Below are 23,134 nucleotides of genomic sequence, written 5' to 3'. Positions count from 1 at the left end.
ATGTTTTCAGTACCCGGAGATTTATTATTCCTAAGCTTCTTAATAGCGGCCACAATTTCAGCCAATGAAAAGTTTGCGTCCAATTGTCCAACACTTTGACTAGTGGATGGGATTAAGGTAGGCTTCCTAGAATCAAAGACTCCCATATAGTGATCCAGCCATAACGCCATTTGTTCATCGGGGTCAGTAATTAACTTATTATTATCTAGCCTTATAGTTGGAAGTGTCTTGAACACTTTGGCTTTACAAAAGTAATTTAGCTTCTTGTAGGCGTCGAAAGTTCTATTCTCCCTCATATCCCTGTCTATCTCAAAGGCTTTTTTAGCAATAAAAATCCTTCTATCTCTCCTTAGGAGTCTATGAATTGAGGTCCATAAGTGACCATCACGCTCTCCTTGTAGCTTGAGTTGAGCTATCATACGAATGGTGTCATCGGATAGCCATTCCTGTTTTGGTGGAGAATTTTTTGATGTTAGGGAGATGGTTGCAGGCATCAAACAGGTTGTTTTTGAAAAACGCCCAACATTCTTCAACAGACTGAGACTCCGATGAGGATAAGAAAGTTGCCTCCCTATCATTTAAGATTAGATCCAGCTGTAGCTTGACTGCAGGACGTTGCAGGTGTGTTGCATTCCTTTTCCAGGAAAGGTATCTAGGCTGGTGGGGTTGGAGAGAAGGACGCCGAGAGTTTCCCCATAAATTTCTTACAGTAATACTAGCTCTGATTAAGTTATGATCAGAAATATTAATATTAGGCATTGCTTTTACATCAATGAACCAGCTATGAATGTTCGAGATGATAAAATCGATCTGAGATTTGGTATTATTTTTTCTGAAGGTTAGGGTGTTAGATTCGTTGTGGGAAAAGAAAGTATTTTCAACCTTGAGGTTTATACTCCTGCACATCTCCAATATCTTCCTACTGTCATCACTGTTTAATTGAGAGAGAGCTGTATTCCCAATTACCCCATCTCTAATAAAGGAGTCATCTTTTCCGATCCTAATATTCAAATCCCCTAGGATTATCAAATTACGACTCCTAGGAAGAGAGTTAACAAATGTTTTCGAGGTCATCAAGGAATGGGAGCCGTTCGTTTCTTCTAGGCGGGACATAAACATTTATTAAGATTGTTTGTCTGAAGCAGGTATTCAGGTATAGCAAACCGCATCTCTCCGAAATGGGCACAAATTTATCCACGCATTTGCATAATCTTTTGCTGATAAAGAAAGCAACCCCCGACCAATTATTGGAAGTGGTGCCAGTACTATACATTACAAAGTTATTAAAGGTAGCCATATTATCTTTTGAGTGGGTCTCCTGTATCGCGATCACATCCATTTTTTCGTCGGCCATGAGTCTTAGAAAAATCGTTAATTTACTCATTAAACCATTAATATTGAGCGAGGACATGAGAAAATTTCCTTTCAAACCACTCGGGTGCACCATATCACTGTGCACACTTGGAAACCGAGTTGACATAAACATTATAATAGAAAAAGATATAAAATTTGAAAGGAAATAAAATACAGCTTGCGCAAAAAAATAAAAGTAAAACTACAAAATTATTAAATTATTATTTTTTATTTCAAGTGAATAAAAATAAATTGAGCGACAAAATTTATGTGAAGGAACTTGTTTATATATACATAATATATAAATCACATATCACTATCCATGATACAATGTTTCTTCCTACCTCAAGAATCAGGCCAACTTTTTATTTTATTTCATTTTATCATATCTTTATTTATAGTTCCTTATCAATCTTACTTATTATCTTCACCATTACTACAATAATAAATATTTTACAAGACACTCAATCAAATACTAATTTGGATCACTATATATCACTATTTTTTTTATCACCTCTACAATCCTTATCAAATTCACAATTTTCTAGTCAGAATTTATAGTCATAATCTATATTTAATTTCTTCATAAATTACAACTAAGAAAATAACATATATATATATGTTCCTTAAACATCTTCAAATCATCAATCACTAAACTCACCTTTATTTTTTCCTTCCTTAACAAGTTTACTTATCACTTTTTTCCTATCTAAATTACCTATTGACAACTATTTCTCAAAACTTAACTAAATAACTATATATAATTTTCTTTTTTTTTATCTTTATAATATAATAATCTATATTATTTTTCCCTAACCTTACTTAATTAATCTTTTCTATTTTTCATTATTATTAAAAAAACAATCTTAACATTAACAATATAACACTCTACATGATATTTCCTAACCTTAAACTAAATCGTCTGCTTCTTTTTCCTTTTTTTCTAACAAATATCAAATCATCTGCTTGACTTGAATTTTTCTCAAAATTTATGTTAAAGATACCTTAAATATAAAAAAAGCATCCAAAACGGACTCTTAAATTAATTAAATAATACTGCTGTTCTCGGGCATAGGCTCTTGTTTTTGACCCACTCTCTTTTTTTTACAAAGCCTATGGACGTCTGCAACATCTTTCGGAATGTTGCGCGTACAATTAGTGCGGCTTGCCCATAAACGTGTAGAGGGCTCCTCATATTTTACTTTGTACCCAAATTAAATTTTGTTTCAATTAGATGGAAATGAGGAAAATCTAGCGCAGCTCTGTTGTATTTTCAACGCTAGAGGGCATAAGCGCTATAGATCACGTATCACGTAAAAATAAATTTTCTAAAATTGAACGAACGTAAAAACGAACATATTCGACATAAAAAAGAACGCGTTCACGTTCAGAATTCGTCAAAAATAAAAGGAACGCCGTTCATCATTTTTTCCAAATAAACGAATTTCATAACATTAGTTTCAAATTGTATTAACACAGTTCCGCATAGTACTAGTGAATGTGAGTGCGGTATTATGAGGAATTCGCCTGAGCGCCCTCTATTTTTTCAATACCGTGTCCCTGCCTAAAGTTTTAGGTCTCAAAGATATCAAATGCCATGCAAATGAAACATTGTACCATAAACAAATACAACATTTTATTTTCTAGCAATAATTTTGTACATTCTTATTTTGTATAAGTTTATGTATATATGTAGCGTCAATGTGTTTTTTCCGGTAATGTATTATTTTTACAATTTTAAATCATTTTTGAGCCCGTTTTTTTAAATTTAAAAATCTGATTTTACCAGAAATATATTCTATCATGTTTGGGATACCTATCTTATGAATTGTAGACAATTTTGCTATTAACCTATGAGTCATTTATAATTTATATAAAAAATATATGGAAAATTTAATATAAATTATATTAAGTTTAAAAGTTCATGGAAAAATTGTCTGAAATTTATAGTGTAGGTATTCCAAACATGACTGCATACATTTCCGGTAAAACCAGATTTTTAAATTTTTAAAAACGCGCTCAAAAAATGATTTAAAGTTGAAAAAATAACATATTGCCGGAAAAAACACATTGACGCTAACACATACATAATTTTACGGTTCCATGTCAATTCAGTGAAACTTTTATCACGAAATTTTTATCGCGAAAATTTTATAGTGAAGTCAATATCGCAAAACATAAATCGCAAAGACAATATAGCGAAAACTATTTCGCGAAATATAACGCGGCATATTATAGTTTTTTTATTTTTATTAAAATAATTTATTTTATTTATATTTAATGTTAATATTTTATTTATCAACAAATAAACATATTATATGATATATCTTTATTTATATTATTATATTATGAAATGAAAAATGGATTTCTTTTATTTGATATTTTTTTAATAAAAAAAATGATATGCTACTTAGAGATCTGCAAAAGTAGGCCCGGCCCGTACCCGGCCCGAAAAAATTAAGGTTCGGGTTGGGTCGGGCCTAATATTTTTTAAAAAAATTCGGGCCGGGTCGGGCCGGGCCTTAAAAAATTTTTTAATATTGGCACATATTTTTTGTAAAATAAAAATATTTAATTTTAAAGAAGCTAGACGCCATATGATGGCATGTATCTTTTATTCTTGGTATAAATATATAATTAAACTTTTTTTTAAGAAACAAGGCGGCAACATTTTTTATTTGTAAAATATAAATATTTAATTTTATTTATTTAGAAAGTAGACGCCATATGTCATATATATTTTATTATGGGTAAAATAATTTAAATGTTTTTTTATAAAACTTAAATTTTAAATATAATTTAAAAATGAATTTAATTTTTTTAAAAAAAACAATTACAAAATGGAACATATATTTGTATGCCCCATTTAGGTAAAAGCAATATATGGGAAAATTTTGAAGACATATTTGATGATAAAAACAAAAAACTTGATTACGTCCAATGTAAAAAATGTAATAGTATATTACAATATAAAAGCACATCTGGAAATTCTCATTTAAGACGTCACAAGTGCGTTAAGAATGACGATTCCTCTATTCCTAAAATAACTAGCAAAAGAAAATAGATCTAAATTCTTCCTTAACTATTAAAAAGAAACTGTGTGATACCTTGATCTATTATTGCGCCAAGGACATGCTTGCCTTTGATTCGATAACTGGAGATGGCTTTACAAAAATGGCTCAAAATTTTATTCAAATTGGCTCCATTTACGGTAATATTGACTGTAGCGAAATTATTCCCCATCCAACTACTTTATCGAGAAATGCTATAGTTATGACTGATCAAATTAGAACAAATTTGGTTAATAAAATAAATGTTCAATTATTTGATAAAAAATGCTCTGCTACAACAGACATGTGGACAGATTCTTTTAAAAAGTTTTCCTATTTAACTGTTTCAATTCATTATATCGAAGGTGAAACCTTATATAAACATGTTTTATTTACGAATAAGTTTAAAGAAGAGAAAAAAACCGCCGCGAACATACATAAGGAAATGCTACAAAATTTTGCTGCAATTGGAATAATTCCCGATCAAGTGAAAAATATAATATTTATATCTGATCAAGGAGCTAATATAATTAAAGCCCTATAAAAATACACCAGATTAAATTGCAGCGCACATCTATTAAATACTGTTCTTCGAAATACCTTTAAGGAACAATCTTTGAAAATTATCGCTCCTAATATATATCAAACCCTTATTTCTGCTAAAAAATTAACCATGTATTTTAAACAAACCGGCATGAATCAATATTTAGACAAAACATTACAACAAGATATCGAAACTAGATGGAATTCAAAATTAAATATGTTGAAATCTATTTATAACCAATATGATGACATCGTCAATTTTTTATCATCCAAGGGAGATATTAATAAAATGGAAAACTTGGAGAAATCTATTTTGAAAAATTTGATTGATATTTTATATCCCTTTGATAAAGCTACTAAAGAACTAGAAGGAGATATTAATCCTACTTTACATAAAGTACTGCTATGCTTTAATAATATTCTTCACGAGGATTTAAAATTCATTTTATCAAAACAATGAAATAAAAGAAATAAAAACCAATTTAAAAAATTTTTTATTATCTAAATTTAAAATCAATATTTTGCATAAAATAGCGACATTTTTATGCCCCAAATATAGAAAATTAAGAATGTTATCATCAATGGAAATATTAGAAGTAGAGAATTCAGTCAAAAATATAATTAATTCTGAAGAATATTGTCCTTCAATTGATATTATAGATTTGGATATTCAAGGCGTTTCTCGAATTGTGGAATCGCCTAAAAGATCTAAAGGTACATTTAAAATTGTTCTATTTATATTATTTTTATATATCAGGCAATGAATATGAAAGATGGGAGGACAATGAGGAAGAATATGAAAAAAAGAAACAGATTAACTTGAAATTTATAAGAATTTAAATATAAAAGAGAATAATGAAAATATAGATCCAGAAAAAGATATATTAAAATGGTGGAATAAAAATGAAATTAGATTACCAAAGATGACAAAATTGGCTAGAAAAATTCTAGCAATTCCTGCAACGACAACTTCAGAGAGAACTTTTTCAAAGACTGGAAGGTTATTAGACGAAAGAAGAAATAGACTGTCACCAGAAAATGTTGATGCTTTGATATTTTTAAATGATAATTATAAATATGAATCTAATATATAGTTGTGTAATTTAACATTATAATTATTGTTTGGTTTATAGGTATTTTTGATAGTATTTTAAAAAAATAATTAAATACTAAATAAATTTTCTGTTTACTAAGATATTTTTTGCAAAAACAAAATCTTAAATATAAAAAATAAACTAAAAGCTAAAAAAAAATATAATTATTACTTTAGGATGAATTAAAAAAAATTCGGGTTCGGGCCGGGCCGGCAAAAGTTTCTAAAAAAAATTCGTGTTCGAGCCGGGCCGGGAAAAATTTTTTAAAAAAAATTTCGGGCCGGGTCGGGCCTAAAAAATTAGGCCCGTGCAGATCACTAATGCTACTATCTATTGTTTGTAATATTATTTTTGTTACAATTTATTATTGATTTTCACACGCCCAAAATTTTAAGCAAAAAATATTATTTGAAGTTCAAAAAGATTTTTAAACATATTTTGATAAAAATTTTAAATATTTCTTGAGGAATTCTTTTGTGAATTTTATTATAAATAAACAATCTTTTAGGTGAAATCTTTTATAGTTTTTTTTATCATTTTTGTAAAATTATCTATTTTTTAAGTATATTAAAAGAAGTGGGTTTTCTAAATAATATTTTTTAAAAATATTTTTATTTAACTTATTTATGTAAATAATCTTTTTAAGGATAATAATTTAATCTGAAAATTTTTATATTCGTTCGTTATTGAAGATGTTCCTTGGAAAAATGACAATTATCATAATCGGTATTTTTAAACATATTAGATTTTTTTTACGGTAAAATATGTATTTTTATAACATGTTAAATTAAAATTTTAATTAAGATGCACCATATAAAAGTGACAATTATCATAATCGTTATTTTTAGTTTTTTAAATTTTTTTGACGTAAATCGGTTAAAATAAGTATTGTTAACATGTATTAATAAAACTTCAGTGAAGATGTACCCTAGATAAGTGACAATTGTTATAATCCTTATTTTTAAAGTTTTTTGAATTTTTTTGATGCAAATGGGTAAAAATATAGATTGTTAACTTGTTATATTAAAATTTCATGAAGATGTACCACAGAAAAGTTATAATTGTAATAATCGTTATTTTTAAACTTTTTTTGACGTATATGGCCAAAATAAGTATTGATAACATGTTTAATAAAAACTTCAGTGAAGATGTACCCAAGATAAGTGACAATTGTCATAATCATTTTTCAAGTTTTTCGAATTTTTTTGACGCAAATGGGCAAAAAATAAATTGCTAACATGTTTAAATAAAACTTCAGGATGTACCCTAAATAAGTGACAATTGTCATAATCGTTATTTTTAAAGTTTTTTGAATTTTTTTGAAGCAAATGGGCAAAAATAGAAATTGCTAACATGTTAAAATAAAATATCAATGAAGATGTACCATAGATAAGTGACAATTGTCATAATTGTTGTTTTTAAAGTTTTTTGAAATTTTTATATGCAAAAGGGTAAAAATATAGATTGTAAAAATGTCCAATTAAAATTTCATGAAGATGTACCAAATAAAAGTGACAATTGTCATAATCGTTATTTTTAAAAGTTTTTAAATTTTTTTGAAGCAAATGGGCTAAAATATAAATTGCTATCATATTAAAATAATGTTTCAGTGAAGATGTACCCTAGATAAGTGACAATAGTCATAATCGTTATTTTCAAAGTTTTTGAATTGTTTGACGCAATTGGACAAAAATATAAATTGTTAACATGTTAAAATAAAATTTCAGTTCAAACAAAAAAACAAATTGATATTTTCATTCTCATAATCGTTGTTCCTTTTATCCTGTTTAAAATTTGATAAAAATATGCAAAGTGATTATTAAAGATAGTTGTAACCTATGTTAAATTCTAAACTTTTAAGATATGGATTCACAATCTTATTCCTTTAATTAATAAATTTTAATTCTACATGATAAAAATGTATAACCTTGCATTCACAGTTTTTCAAATATTTTTGTATACTCGTGGCAAAATAGTGGTGAGTCTGAATTCAGGGTAGGGTTTTTATAAAAATAACTTTAAAACCATATGAATATTATTTAGTAATAGGATACAATCAACATCCTAAAAATTTAATGTTAAGATTTTATTATGATTAAAATGGATTACAATCTGTATTTTAACCCATTTACATCAAAGAACATTAAAAATAACGATTATAAAAATTGTCACTTTTCAATGGTATATTTTCATGAAATTTTAATTTAGCATGTTTACAATCTATATTTTAACCCATTTGCAGCAAAAATATTCAAAAAAACCTTATTAACAACGATTAAGACAATTTTAACTTATCTATGGTACATCTTCACTGAAATTTTATTTTAACATGTAAGCAATTTATATTTTTGCCCATTTGCGTCTAAAAAAATCAAATAATTTAAAAAATAACGATTATGACAATTGTCACCTTTCTATGGTGCATCCTCATGAAATTTTAATTTAACATGTTTACAATCTATATTTTTACCCATTTGAGTCAAAAAATTCAAAAAAGTTTAAAATAATGATTATGACAATTGTCACTTATCTAGGGTACATCTTAACTGAAATTTTATTTTAACATGTTTGCAATACTTATTTTAGCCCATTTACGTCAAAAAAATTTAAAAAGTTATAAAATAACGATTTATGACAATTGTCACTTTTCTATGGTACATCTTCATGAAATTTTAATTTAACATGTTTACAATCTATGTTTTTACCCATTTGCGTCAAAAAAATTCAAAAAACTTTAAAAATAACAATTATGACAATTGTCACTTATATAAGGTACATTTTCATTGAAATTTTATTTTATCATGTTAGCAATACTTATTTTAGCCCATTTACGTCAAAAAATTTTAAAAAGTTATAAAATAACGATTTTGACAATTGTCACTTTTTTATGGTACATCTTCATGAAATTCTGATTTAACAAATTTACAATCTATATTTATACCCATTTGCGTTAAAAAATACAAAAAACTTTAGAAATACCGATTTTGACAATTGTCACTTATCTAGGGTGCATATTCACTGAAGTTTTATTTAAATATGTTATCAATACTTATTTTGGCTCATTTACGTCAAAAAAAGTTTAAAAAGAATGATTATGATAATTGTCACTTATCTAGGGTGCATCTTCACTGAAGTTTAATTTAAACATGCTAGCAATATTTATTCTAACCCTTTTTGGTCAAAAAAATTTAAAAATAACGATTATGACAATTGTCACTTTTCAATGGTACATCTTCATGAGATTTTAATTTAGCATGTTTACAATCTATACTTTTACCCATTTACAATAAAAGAATTCAAAATAAACAACGATTATGACTATTGTAACTTATCTATGGTATATCTTCATTGAAATTTTATTTAAACATGTTAGCAATACTTAGCCCATTTACGTCAAAAAAATTCAAAAAAGTTATAAAATAACGATTATGACAATTGTCACTTTTCTATAGTACATCTTCATGAAATTTTAATTTAACATGTTTACAATCTATATTTTTACCCATTAACGTTAAAAAAATTTAAAAAAGTTTAAAAATAATGATTATAATAATTGTTATTTAACTAGGGTACATCTTCACTGAAGTTTTATTTAAACATACTGGAAATACTTATTCTATCGCATTTTGGTCAAAAAAATTCAAAAAACTTTAAAAATAACGATTATGACAATTGTCACTTTTCAATGGTAGATCTACATGAAATTTTAATTTAGCATGTTTACAATCTATATTTTTACCCATTTGCAACAAAGAAATTCAAAAAACTTTATAAACAACGATTATGACAATTGTCACTTTTCAATGGTAGATCTTCATGAAATTTTAATTAGGCATGTTTACAATCATATTTTTACCCATTTACAACAAAAAACTTTATTAACAACGATTATGACAATTTTAATATATATCTATCTATGGTACATCTTCACTGAAATTTTATTTTAACATATAACAACTTATATTTTTGCAAATTTACGTCAAAAAATTGTAAAAAAACTTTAAAAATAATGATTATGACTATTGTCGCCATATATGGTACATCCTAATTGAAAATATAATTTAACATATGCGTTAAAAAAATCTAATATGTTTAAAAATACCGATTAAGATAATTGCCATATTTCCAAGGAACATCTTCATTGAATTTATAATTTAACATCTTTACATTATAAATTATATTTTTACCCTTTTGAGTCAAAAAATTTCAAAAATTTTAAAAATAACGAATATGACAATTGTCATAGTAAAATATTATCCTTAAAAAAATCATAAAATAACATAAATAAGTTAAATATAAATATTTAAAAAAAAATTATTTAGAAAACCCACCTCTTTTAATATATTTAAGAAATAGATAATTTTACAAAAATGATAAAAAAAACTATAAAAGATTTTACCTAAAAATTGTATATTTATTTATAATAAATTTCACAAAAGAATTTCTCAAAAAGATATATTACAAAGAAGATTTAAAATTTTTATCATAATATGTTCAAAAATCTTTTTGAACTTCAAGAAATATTTTTTACTTAAAATCTTGGGTGTGAAAATCATTAATATATTGTAACAAAAATAATATTATAATAGTAGCATATCATTTTTTCTTAAAAAACATCAAATAATTTAAATAAATGCATTCGCAATATATTTATTGTTTCGCGGTAATGCGCTCGCGATAATGACTTCGCTTAAACATATTCGCGATAAAAAATTCGCTGTAAAATGTTCGCGTAAAATGTTTCGCTAAAATGTATTCGCTCTAATAAATTCGAGGTTAAGGTTTCGCGGAAATAAATTCGCGACAATGGCTTCGCGAAATTGTCTTCGCTATAAATGTTTCGCGGAGATAAATTCACAGAATTGGTTTCGTGATTTTACCTTCGCTATAAAAACTTTTCACAATAAACGACATTCGCGATAAGTTTTGCTAAATTGACCTGATACGTAATTTTACTCCTGATTTTGATAAATTTATAAAATCAAAAAATTATTTGAAATGGTTGAAGATAATTTCACTTTTTGATAAACTAAGAATATAATCGATGGTAAAATGCTTCTTTTAAAAAAATGTCTTTATAAATTGATTAAAAATTTGACCATAACGATGCCTAAATTAGACAGGTTTAACTATATATAGGTTTGGCTTGTTTTTTTTAGTAAAACAATATATTTAGCCATACAGATCTTAGCTACTTAAAAAAATACATAATTTTTTATGGATTGTGGCTTTATAAATATATTTAAATTTATCAATTGAACAATATGTAATTCAAAAAAGCTTTTTATATTAAAATTTATTACATAAATTTTTCATAAACTATTACTGTTTCCAAACTTATATTTGCCTCATTTTATTGTATAAAAATTTAACAGGATTTGTTCCATCCCACTGCAGTAGTTCATAACCTTTGTTGTGTGGTGTTCGTTGCTGGATAGTCATAAACCTATTACTGACTAGTTTTTGCCTATTCACTGGAATTTTCACCTATTTAAACAATTTGCGGTAAACCCATTAGCTTTTTCTTATTTCATGAATAAATTCTAATCTCAATTGATATGAACACATTCTCAATTATTGATAGTAATTATCAAGGCTTACATTAGATGTTTATTAAAATTAGCCACCACCCACCCTTAAAGTAATTAAATTATTTTTGCAGTTCTTGGGTATAGGCTTTTGTTTTGCCCATTTCTTTTTGTTTATTAGCCTATAGACGTTTAAGCAACAGTTCTCGGACTGTTGCGCGTACAAGTACGTGCGGCTTGCCCACAAACGTGTGAAGGGCTCCTCATTTTTCTCCCCTTAATTAACTATCCAGTTTGATGGATTTTTGAGGAAAACCTAGCGTAGCTCTGTTGTATCCACAACCAGAGGGCGAAAACGCTTTTATCACGTATTAAAGTTTCATAAGGTAAGTTTCTTTAAATATATACTCAAATGCAACAAAATTTAGTTTTATATATATTATACCAATTTCAATTTATCAGATGAAATGAAATATCATTTCCAGCAATAAATTATTCTATAAATTTTTTTAAAATAAATTTAGTAGAAAGCTAATAAATTACTATACATTCAAATTTATTTGCAACAAAATTTAATTTTACATATATTCTACAATTTATTAGATAAAATATCAAATACAACAATAAATTTTTCTATAAGATTTTCTAAATAAAATTATCTAATATATAAATGAGTTTATTTTTCAATCATATGATTTAAAATAATCTGGTATTTTTAACCGAATCCCCCAATTCTTTTCCACCATTACCTCATCCTGTCATTGATATTCAGAAATTATATTAATAGGATAAAGATTCAATAGATGTGTAAGTTGGTCAATTAATTATTTAGAAATAATGGCGTATTGAATTTCTATTGGATGAATTTTTATGAAAAACATTTTATTGGTTGAATAGATTTTTATAAAATGTATTTAATTTGACTCCATTTATTATAAATAGTATAAAAGTAAAAATTTTTTATAAATAAAATACACTGTTTTTAAAATTTTAAGTAGATTAAAATATGCCTCCTAAGCCATCTGGAAAAGCTGTCAAAAAGACCTCTAAACCCAAGATAACTAAAGATAAGAAGAGAAGAAAATCTAGGAAAGAATCTTATGGAATATATATTTATAAAGTGCTTAAGCAGGTACATCCTGATACTGGGATATCTAGCAAAGCTATGTCTATCATGAATTCATTTGTGAACGATTTGTTTGAAAGAATTGCTGCAGAAGCTTCTCGTTTGGCCCACTACAACAAACGCTCAACTATATCAAGTAGGGAAATTCAGACTGCCGTAAGACTTCTTTTGCCTGGTGAGTTGGCCAAACATGCTGTAAGTGAAGGAACAAAAGCGGTGACTAAATATACCAGCTCAAAATAAATGCTAACCCTAAAATATATCTGTTATTACAATGTAATTTTATATTTGTTATGGATTTTGATGTATTTCTTTAATATATTTGCCAATAAATAATTTTTTTAATTTGAAATAAATGTATACTAGTTCCTTGTAACATTTTAGACTATAAGATGCATAAGTGTTTAAACACTAAAAAATATAAGATACTTTGATAGCATTTTTAAAGTGTACACATAGTATTTGATTATTGTATTTATACAATAGAATATACTAGTAATAAATATTTCTATAAAAAATCAAGTTAAAACATTTTAAAATACATTTATATAAAGTTTAAATTTTTTGTTAATTAATTTGGAATATATAATAAATATTTTTACTAAAGAGTTATGAGATCATAAGTAATTGATATTTCTTTGACTGCTATCAAAATTGGCATGTTCTATAATCACCCCAGGTGCTAATTTGCTCTGTTTATATTCCATATACTTTAAATACTTTTTCATTAAAACAATACAGGAGCTTATTAATTTATTCTATTAGCATAGATTTCTGTACATCAGACTGAATCTGGATATGTAAACCACAATTTGATATGCTATCTTTCTATTTTTCTACCTTTATTGTGTACCACTGCCAATAATATTTTATAAATATAATTGCATGAAATAATATAAATTGCAATTTTCCTAAGTTATTTGCAAACAATAATAATTTTTTTGTCAACTAATCAAATTGTAACTTAGTGCAATAATGCATAATGAAATTTATCTTACATTGGTTGAACTTGAAACACAATGCTTAAATGCCCACTAAAAATCTTAATATTATCAATATATTGGAAATTTTTTTGTCCATTTAAACAATTCTATATTTTGTATAACCATATAAATTAAATTAGGTAATATTAATGTTAATTTTTGTAATATATAGTTTTTTAAAACTAGAATTCACTTCATGGTCAAAAACGTTAAATATTAATGGGGGGTTCAAAAATTTTGTGAGACTTGACCCCAAATACCCCCTTGCCCTACCGTAATTATTGCAAGTGGCCCCACTAGTTTTTACAATCTCAGATGGCTCAAAAATTATTTTTTTTAAAATCTCAATTTTTTTATTTGAATTTCATATACTAAGTTATTTATTTTTGAAAATAACCTTTTTTTTATTAGCTAAAATTCCAAAAATATTTTTTCGAAATTCTTCAAATGTTTCATGGGGCTTGAGCCCCTGTGCCCCCCTCCAGTCAGGCTACTGGTTACTGCCTTTATTCTACATCCTAAAGTTTGCAAAAACAGAATTATAATACTATCGTCTGGTTTGGTATAAATATAAAGTAAATAACATTGAAATAAAAGTAATTAAAATTATATCGTATATTCATGATAATTTACACATAAATTGAAATTACATGACTCAATTTGGGCAATGGGAACACAAAATAATATTTATATAAAAAATTATATTTCTTTTAATTATTTTTTCTGACCTTTAGATTTATTGGGTTAAAAATACAGGATTCATACTCAATTACGATACAATTAACTAAACTTGATTAAGACAATTATTATTAGGTTAGATGCATTAATTATGTATAAATGTATATAAAAATTTAAGAATAATAACCTAATAGGTTTGCATTTATTTTGCAGGCTCGCAATACTCAATTCGAATGTCAGGAACTGAGATTTGCCCTTTATGATCTTCAAACTCTAATGACAATTTTTTCGAAGTAGTCAAAAATACACTTTCTATTTTTAGGACTAACTGTTCTTAAAAATGCCATTTGCATTGGCCATATCACATAATTGAACGCGAATCTAGGAAAATAATTTCCCGGAAAAAAATTCCCCGGAAAAAAATCCCTAAAATATTTTTTGAGAAAATCGTCAAAAATTCCTGTAAAATTTTTCCAAATGAAAATTTTCAAAATAAAATAGTACTTGTGATTAATATTAAACCTAACAAAAACTTAAATTATTAATTAATACTAATAAATATAATGTATAATGTTATGGACTTATCCCGAACCCAGGTTTAGTGAAAACAAAGCAATATTTATAAAATAAACGAATTGGATACCTAGTCTCTGTCTAAATATTATTATAAGTTAAGTAATGATAATGGCCAGCTCTGATTTTTTATTTTGGCCCGGCATAAATTCATATCATTTTTTGACGGATCTGCTCTGCACTATTTAATTAAATGGAAATGTTTTTTAAAGTCAAATTCCTTCGAGGATTTGTTCACCTTTACACATTTTCATCAACTTTTAGATATTTATTGAAAATCAAATTTTTACTTTAAAAAAAAAATTATTTTTACACAAATTTTAATAATTTTCTTTAGAAATATATTAAAAATTTAAATATCAGTTGGAGATAAGAGGCTTTTCACAATTTACTAACTCTTAAATAGCGCCCTTTTTTGTTTTTATAAGGATAAGCTATTAAATAATATAATTATAAATTCTCTGGCGAAATAGGAAATTTTCAATTCAATCTGATCCCCTCTATTTGATAAAAATTATTTTACTGAAGTATTCTACTTTAAGAATTTAACTGACTGAATACAAAATCAATATAAAACTTGCAAAATTATATTTTTTACTACCCAATTTTAATTAAATACTGCCAAAAGTAATGAAAAATGCTGACCATTCCAGAGGTGATTATCAGCAGTGAGTATTATATTTTTCGAATCTAACAATTATTATTTTGCTTATGAATTTTTTTTCAAATTTACAGAAAAGAAATAATTATAATTTTATTAAATGATATATGGAATAATAAATTATATTATTCAAATGAAACAATTCTAGAACGTATATGTTCTCTAATTGAAGAGAGAAAATTAGGCAAGTCCCTTCTCTCTGCTAAAAAAATCAATACATAAATTTTTTTAAATATTTTGTTTCGTTGCATAACTACGATTTTTTTGGGAGTGTATCTCCCAATACTCCATTGGCCGATTTTGCCCATGTCGACGGCTATTTCCATCATCATTTTTTCGATTAGTTCCCATATCTTAGGTTTTTTGCGGCCTATAATATGCTGAAATCGATTATTCCATCCTTCACATACATTTTTGTTCGATTTTCCCCAGCAATCGTTACGTTGAACACATTCCATGTTTCAGGTGGGAACAATGGCTCTACTTGCCTTTGAGAGTTTCTCCCATATCTCAATTCTCCATTCACATAATTTTTATCAAAATAAATCAATAATTCTTTGTTTTCATCCGATACAATGGTTTTTAAATACTCTATACCTAGTTTGACATCGTGTATAGGTAAGAATGCTAATCCATCAATCGTAGCTGCAAATAAACATAACGTTGGATCATTTCGATATGATGATTCTAACCCCAATTCTTGAATCTTCCTATGAGTGGATTGAGTTAGATGATAAAAACATCCTTGGATGATGATATCTCTACCTAAAAGTTGAAAAAATATAGATTAAAATTATTGTATAGGTTTTATTTAATATTTATGTCTTTATCAATTTTCATTAATTACTAGAGGTGGGTGCGTTTATCCTACACTCTTGAAAAAACCGTTTAAAATATTCCTAAAAACAACAGAAAAAGGAAAATAGAATTTAAAAAAATTTCAAGGTCCACGGTCCAAAATACATTTTAAAATCAAGGTCCTAACACATCTCGATAGTATATAGATGTAATTAAATCGTAAAAAGAAACCTAGAGTATTTTCGACGGCATTGATTGCGGCCTTTTCAAAATCCATATAAATTGTTATCGGATCTATGACTAAATTCCGTTCTTGGGCTTTTTCAAGTAAAATCTTAAAAATTTCTTCATACGTTGTATACGTTTTTCTTTGTAACAAAAAATATGCCGCTGTAATAAACAGTGTTTTAAAGGGTATTCTAATTACATATAGATGCAAAAATAAATGAAGAGCCAATTTAAAATTCCCGTCTATATACCAAGTTTTCGTTTCGGCTTACATTTTAAGCATATAAGGTAAATATAATTATTCGTTCATTAGAATCTCCGCCATTATCATGCAAAAGAAATCTCTCATTCGTGGGAGATCCGGTTGTAGCCCAATCCTCTAATATTAAAAGATATTTTCAATTAAAAAGTTATTTATATACATAAATATGATCTAACCTGAAATGCTTAATTCTTCCAATGTGGGCGGAATAGGTGGAAACCTTTTTATTTTGTGATTTCTAAGTGTCCTCTTGATACTATCTTCATTCGGAAGTCTTTTTCTGGATTCGGAAGACAATTTAGACATTTCTTCTGCGTATATTTGGCAAGTATTTTGATTTGTTTCGGAGGCTTTTCTTTTCATCGTGCTTATAGCATTTTTAATTTGATATTCATGTGGGTTTTATAGAATGAATATGAGGCGTATTTTCCAATGTATAGTCATTTTCATTGTAATATTTCAAAATAACTGGGCATTTTTCAGCATTATATAATGTACATTTGTATCTTTTAAAATTTTTCGTAGTTTTATGATAATTGTTCATGAAAAATTTTAGCATGCTTATTTAACGGAAGAATAAACATAAAAAATTTATTAAAATTATCAAAAATGTTTAAAATAGTAAAAGAAAATTTTATAAAAAGTAATAAAAAAACTAAATGAAAATCGTTTGTTTCAAAATTACATAGAATATACCACCCAAATATATAAATTTATTTATTCTTGAGCATAACTTTCCTTTCAACGTTATAAATAATAATAATATCAGGGAACTAACTGGGATTATGATAACATTTCCGGAGTTGGAAACTTTCAAATAAAAAAAGTTTCTATTTTAAGATTATAGTCCCTCCTGTGTTTTCTTTAATGAATTAAATATATTAAAAATTATAATATTTATAAAAATAAACAAATATTATTTAGAATAAATAGTTAATTTTTTGGTAGCGTTCAATTACTTGAGATAGTCTTTGAATTAAATAAGCTTTTGTAATCAGTGATTAGGATCAATACTTTTTTTGAAAATTTATAATCAGATACAATTTTTAAAATCAATAGTATTAAACATAAAAAATTTCCATGTTATTTTTGTCCGGGATTCAAACTGATATAAACGAACGAAACAGAATAGTGTCATAATATTCATTTTTATGTTATATATATTTTAACCTTAGTGGCATGTTAGAAATACCCCCCCCCCCCCATCTTCATGGTAAATATAATGTGGTCATTACCTGTTTTCATAAATATCTATTCAAATCAGTGGATTATGGAAATAACCTTTCTTTTTCTAGGGAAAAATTTGCTTTCACATTTTTCTTCTCAATTTTAAATTTTAAAACCTCATTCATAATTTTTATATATTTCTATAAAAAATCTATCGTCACAAATCTATACTTTTTTTTATGCTATCTACTAAATTATAAAATATAAAAGCTACCAACCGATTTATCAATTCTCATTTCATTGCCCTTTTGGAATTAAAAAAGAAATACTCTCAACGTTCAGAAAATACTAATATAATTTTTTAGAAAAATTTTCGTTATTTTAGCGGCGGGATTATTTTTTGATATTCGGGAAATTTTTTCCGGTTTTTTTTCCGGTTTTTTTTCCGGGGATTAATTTTCCCCCATATTTAATTTAAAATCTAAAATGGGGAATTTATTTCCGGGGAAATATTTTCCGGGGAATTATTTTCTATGGGAATTTTTTCCTGGGGAATTATTTTCGGGGATTTTTTTTCCGGTTTTTTTTCCGGTTTTTTTTCCGGGGAATTATTTTCCGCTTACCAGGCTAAGCCGTCCATCTAACCCCAAAAGAAATTTGTAGTTTCATCAGTATTAGCTTTCTATACCTGGTTTCTGAATTGATAATTGTAAAATTCGAAACTGTAATTAGAGAAATTTATTCCCAACTGAAATTCGATTACTAATTATTAAGATCCAGAATTGAAGATGACAAATTAATTTATTAAAATATATAGTTAATCAAAATCATTCTAAAATAACATAAATAAACTAAAATGTAAAAAATAAAAAATGAAAATATAAAGTAAAAATTATAAAACTTTCCCTTTCCTTTTTCTTCTATTATTATCTCACTTTTTATACTACTAAAATTTACATTCCATCAATAATTATTTCATATAATTGTTATTTAATTTGCTTACAATTTAAACCTTTTTACCTTTACAATTTAAACATTTCAATTATCTTTACAATTTTATATTCAAATTAACTGTTTATCTTTAAAATCATAAATAACTTTTCTTTTTCAATACACGTATTTGACACCCATTCCCTTAAATCGACTAAATCCATTCTGAACTGCCAATACAGGATAGCTAGCTATACATGATGACTAATTCTAAGACATTGAGTTATTCCCAATCTTTTGCGAAGGCAACTCCTAAATTCTTCTTTTGTCCTATATTGTCTGTTTCAATCGATCATTCTGTAAAAATGCCTTTTATTTCCAATATTCTCAATAATACAAAAATGACTTCTATTTCCAATATTCTTCTTTATTCCATATATCAATACCAAAAGATAAATCATATAAACTAAAGAATAAATCATTCCAATTATCAGTACAAAAAGAAAATCATAGAAAAAACACGGAATGAATGCTTTATATAAGAAAAATCCACACAAACAAATAAATACAAATTGTTTGACAATTCTTATAATATATTTATATTATTTATTTTCCATTTTCAACAGCTGCAACACGCCCACTATTCATACGCCCAGTTCCATCTCTTCGTGGTTCCTATAAAGTTGAAATTTACGATCCTCGTATTCATTTCATCATCGTATCTGTGGCATTGACCCAATATAGTATTTATCAAATCAAATTGTATCGTTCTTTGGCACGCTTGGAACCGTTCATAATATTTATTGAATAATCCCTTTTTGATACTGATTGTTGTATGCTCTTCCTGAAATGTTTTCCCATATATTTACTTGGTAATATATTGAGAATAAACGACATGAACATATTTATATTTGTAATCTAGGAAATAATCCATTAATGTTATAATCTATGCAATAGTCATAGGGGTTATAATTTATGGGTTAAGATTATAACTTATGGGATAAACTTATTGATGCTATAATCTAGGGGATAATCATATGGAGGTTATAATTTATGGGATAGTATTATGGATGCCAAATATAAAATGATTTAATTATATCCACAAAGATAAAATAAATCTTCGAATGTAATTATTTTTAAAAATGATTTCATTCTGAATATACACTCATAATATAAATTTCAAGAAAAATAAACAAAAATATTCCTAATGAACGTTACCGATTTATCAATATATAAGTAGTTTAGCCTACTCATTTATAAAATGCGTTGTCAATTCACCAAAAATGATGTTTCAATATATGACACAATACTTTTTTATTCAAGGGGTCAATAATTTCAATGTACTACACAGAAAGTTTTTTTTAAATTCAAGTATCGTAATAAAAAAAAATATGAAAATAAGCAATGTGTAATATATAAAAAAATGTAATTCCATGTTCCCACTAGAACACACAATTTTATAAATTTTTAAAACTTCATATCTTATCCCCCATCACCTGTTGCATTTAATCAACCAACTTACCACTTTTCGATATCTCTTTAAATAATAGAATGTAATTTCAAATGTACCACAAGTAATATTGTACTCACTAGTGAAGGTCACAGTCCGGTCTTTGGTCTGGACTGGTACGATACCCTCGGACCGGACCGGACCACGGTCCTTAAAAAAGATCGATCCGACCGTGGTCCTAAATAAAAAGACCGGCACAGGACCGGTCTTTTTATTTGTTTAAAAAACATATTTTTTTTAACCTAATTTAATTTGTTTTATTATTTTATTAAATATAAGAGTATTATATAAACAATATAAAATTAATTATGAATAATATAATAATTAATACAAATATTTATTTAAATAAATGCTAATGTCTTTGTTTGTAGAACTTCCTTGGAAGGAAGTAGAAGAGGGACTTAATGGAGGCGGTAGATCTATTCCATTCTTTAACCAAGAGCCCATACACATCAAAGCTTGTATTGTTTTATTTGAAAGCCTATTCCTTTTTTTAGTGACAAGATCTCCTGCTTTCGAAAATATTTGTTCACAGGGGACAGATGTTGCTTGAATTGCTAAAAAATTTCTAGCTGCTAATGAGAGGACTGGAAATCTATATAATAAACTATATTGACTATTTAAAAAATATAAAAGACCTTTCACTATTGGCTTTCCACCATTCTAATATGTCACCCTTTAATGAAAGAGGTTCATTCAAATAGGTGTGAAGTTCTGATATATTTTCTTCAATGATTTCTGCCGATATATAATCCCCTTCTGAATTTCTTTTTTGGGATAAAATTCTTTCTAAAAAACTAAATTCATTGATTTCCTCCTGGCACAAATGTTTGAAAATTAGGATTTAATAAATAAATATTAAAAATATACCTGAGAATCCGTTATTCCTGTATTTTTTTTATTTTCTATTTTCCTTAAATATTTTGAAAATTTGGTCATATACTCAATTCTATTAAGAGTATTAGGCATGTAAACTTGTTTTAATCTCGGATTCAATAATGTTGAGACATATGATTCATAGCAAAATAATTCTTTGAGATATTTCTGCATTTTAACCAGCATGTTATTAAGAATTTCTTTTCTTGTATTGTAATTATCCTTTTTTATATTATTTAAAATTTCATTATTTATATTCTCCATATATAACATAGAAATCCCAACTGTAGGATATTTGGATCCTGATAAATCAAGTGTGGTTTTATAGAAGGGCCTTAGAAAATCTACAGCCTCTTTAAGGTCTTCTTTTTCACACTCAGTAAAGAAAACCCCTTTAAATTATTTGTAATTCAAAAAAAGTACTTCTTCTATAGTATCCATGTTCTAAAAATTAAATATTTTTTAAAAATAATTGGATAAAAATGTAAATACCTCATAAATTGTATTCATCATTAAATAGGAGCTATTCCATCTAATAGGGATATCAGAAGGGATTTTAAATTTTGTAATACCCTTATTTTCATATATTTGTACATATGCTTGATTTATTTTGGGTGATTTATTTATAGAAAAGACTATGTCTCTACACTTTTCTAGGATAGTTGTAATATATGATAAACCTTCCTGAGATATTAGGTTTAGAATATGGGCACAGCATCTAAAGAATTTAAATTTTTGTTCCTTATAAATATTCTGCAAAATATCCATGCTTTTTAGGATGTTATTGGCATTATCAGTAGTACAGGCTAGTATATTCTCCTCCAATTGATATACATCAATTACTTCTTTTATAGCTAAGGATATTTCTTCAGAAGTATGAGGAAATGGGATATGATTTATATCAAGTAAAATATTTTTTAATGTAAAAGAAGAATCAATATAGTGTGCAGTAATGGCTATAAATGAATATTTATATTGCTCCACATATCTGTGGTAAAGTTTATTAAAGAATTATTTTTATTTAAAATATCTTTTAGAGAATTTCTTAGTTTCTCAAAATTAGCTGTATAAAAATTTTTAACTTTGTTTTTTGACCAAATTGTAGCAGTTGAGTTTAAATATCTGATTAAATTATGAAGACCTGAACTTTAATATCTGATTAAATTATGAAGACCTGAACTTTCAAAAGTCTTCATTGGCAGAGAGTCCATTATTACCCATTTTATTATTAATTGGTTCATATGTTCAGTTTGAAATTTATACAATGGTGTTGAAGAAAGTGATTTTGTGCTTGTGGAGGGCATATTAAAATTAAGAGTAGATTGTGTTTTTGAGATATTTCCATTTTCATCATTAGAAGTATATATTTTATGTTTTATCAGATGTCTGCTTAATGTACCTAATTATTTTATTAAGAATAAGGTTAAATTATTTTGACAATGAATTATTTAGACAGTTTCTTAAGAAAAAATAGATATATAAATAATAACCAAAATATTTTAATAGTAATACTGCTTATTTTGATTAATTTATTGCTTAAAAAAAATTATAAACTATTATTTTGTTACATGTTGCTGACGATATGTTAAATTTGGTATTACAGTGAACACATATTCTGTTTTTTATTAGGACTATAAGTAAAATGTTTCTTGGACAAACTTATGGTTTTCATATTGTAAAAAAAAAATTAACAAAATTTAAAATAACTCCTCTAGAAAAATATCATAAAATAAAATATACAAAAAAATTATATTAATTGAATAGTAAAGTAAAC

General features: G+C 26.3%; 1 protein-coding gene across 2 annotated transcripts; it reads left to right on the top strand.

Moving 5' to 3' along the window:
* Positions 1–12,393: 12,393 nt before the first annotated feature.
* Positions 12,394–13,070, top strand: LOC135925046 (late histone H2B.L4). Of its 2 annotated transcripts, none has more exons than XM_065460196.1 (2): positions 12,394–12,517; positions 12,564–13,070. In XM_065460196.1, exon 2 carries the CDS (start codon positions 12,575–12,577, stop codon positions 12,935–12,937), a length of 363 nt encoding a protein of 120 aa, XP_065316268.1. In that variant the 5' UTR covers positions 12,394–12,517; positions 12,564–12,574; the 3' UTR covers positions 12,938–13,070. The 2 variants fall into 2 exon arrangements, with proteins under 2 accessions (XP_065316268.1, XP_065316269.1); XM_065460197.1 differs by having other exon boundaries at positions 12,400–12,517; positions 12,567–13,070.
* Positions 13,071–23,134: the final 10,064 nt, after the last annotated feature.

Source organism: Gordionus sp. m RMFG-2023, chromosome 2 (assembly GCF_954871325.1).
Source record: "Gordionus sp. m RMFG-2023 chromosome 2, tfGorSpeb1-WG-v2, whole genome shotgun sequence".
Lineage (NCBI taxonomy): Eukaryota > Metazoa > Nematomorpha > Gordioida > Chordodea > Parachordodidae > Gordionus > Gordionus sp. m RMFG-2023.
The sequence above is the reverse complement of the archived record's forward strand: the minus strand, read 5'-3'. Positions and strand labels throughout refer to the sequence as shown.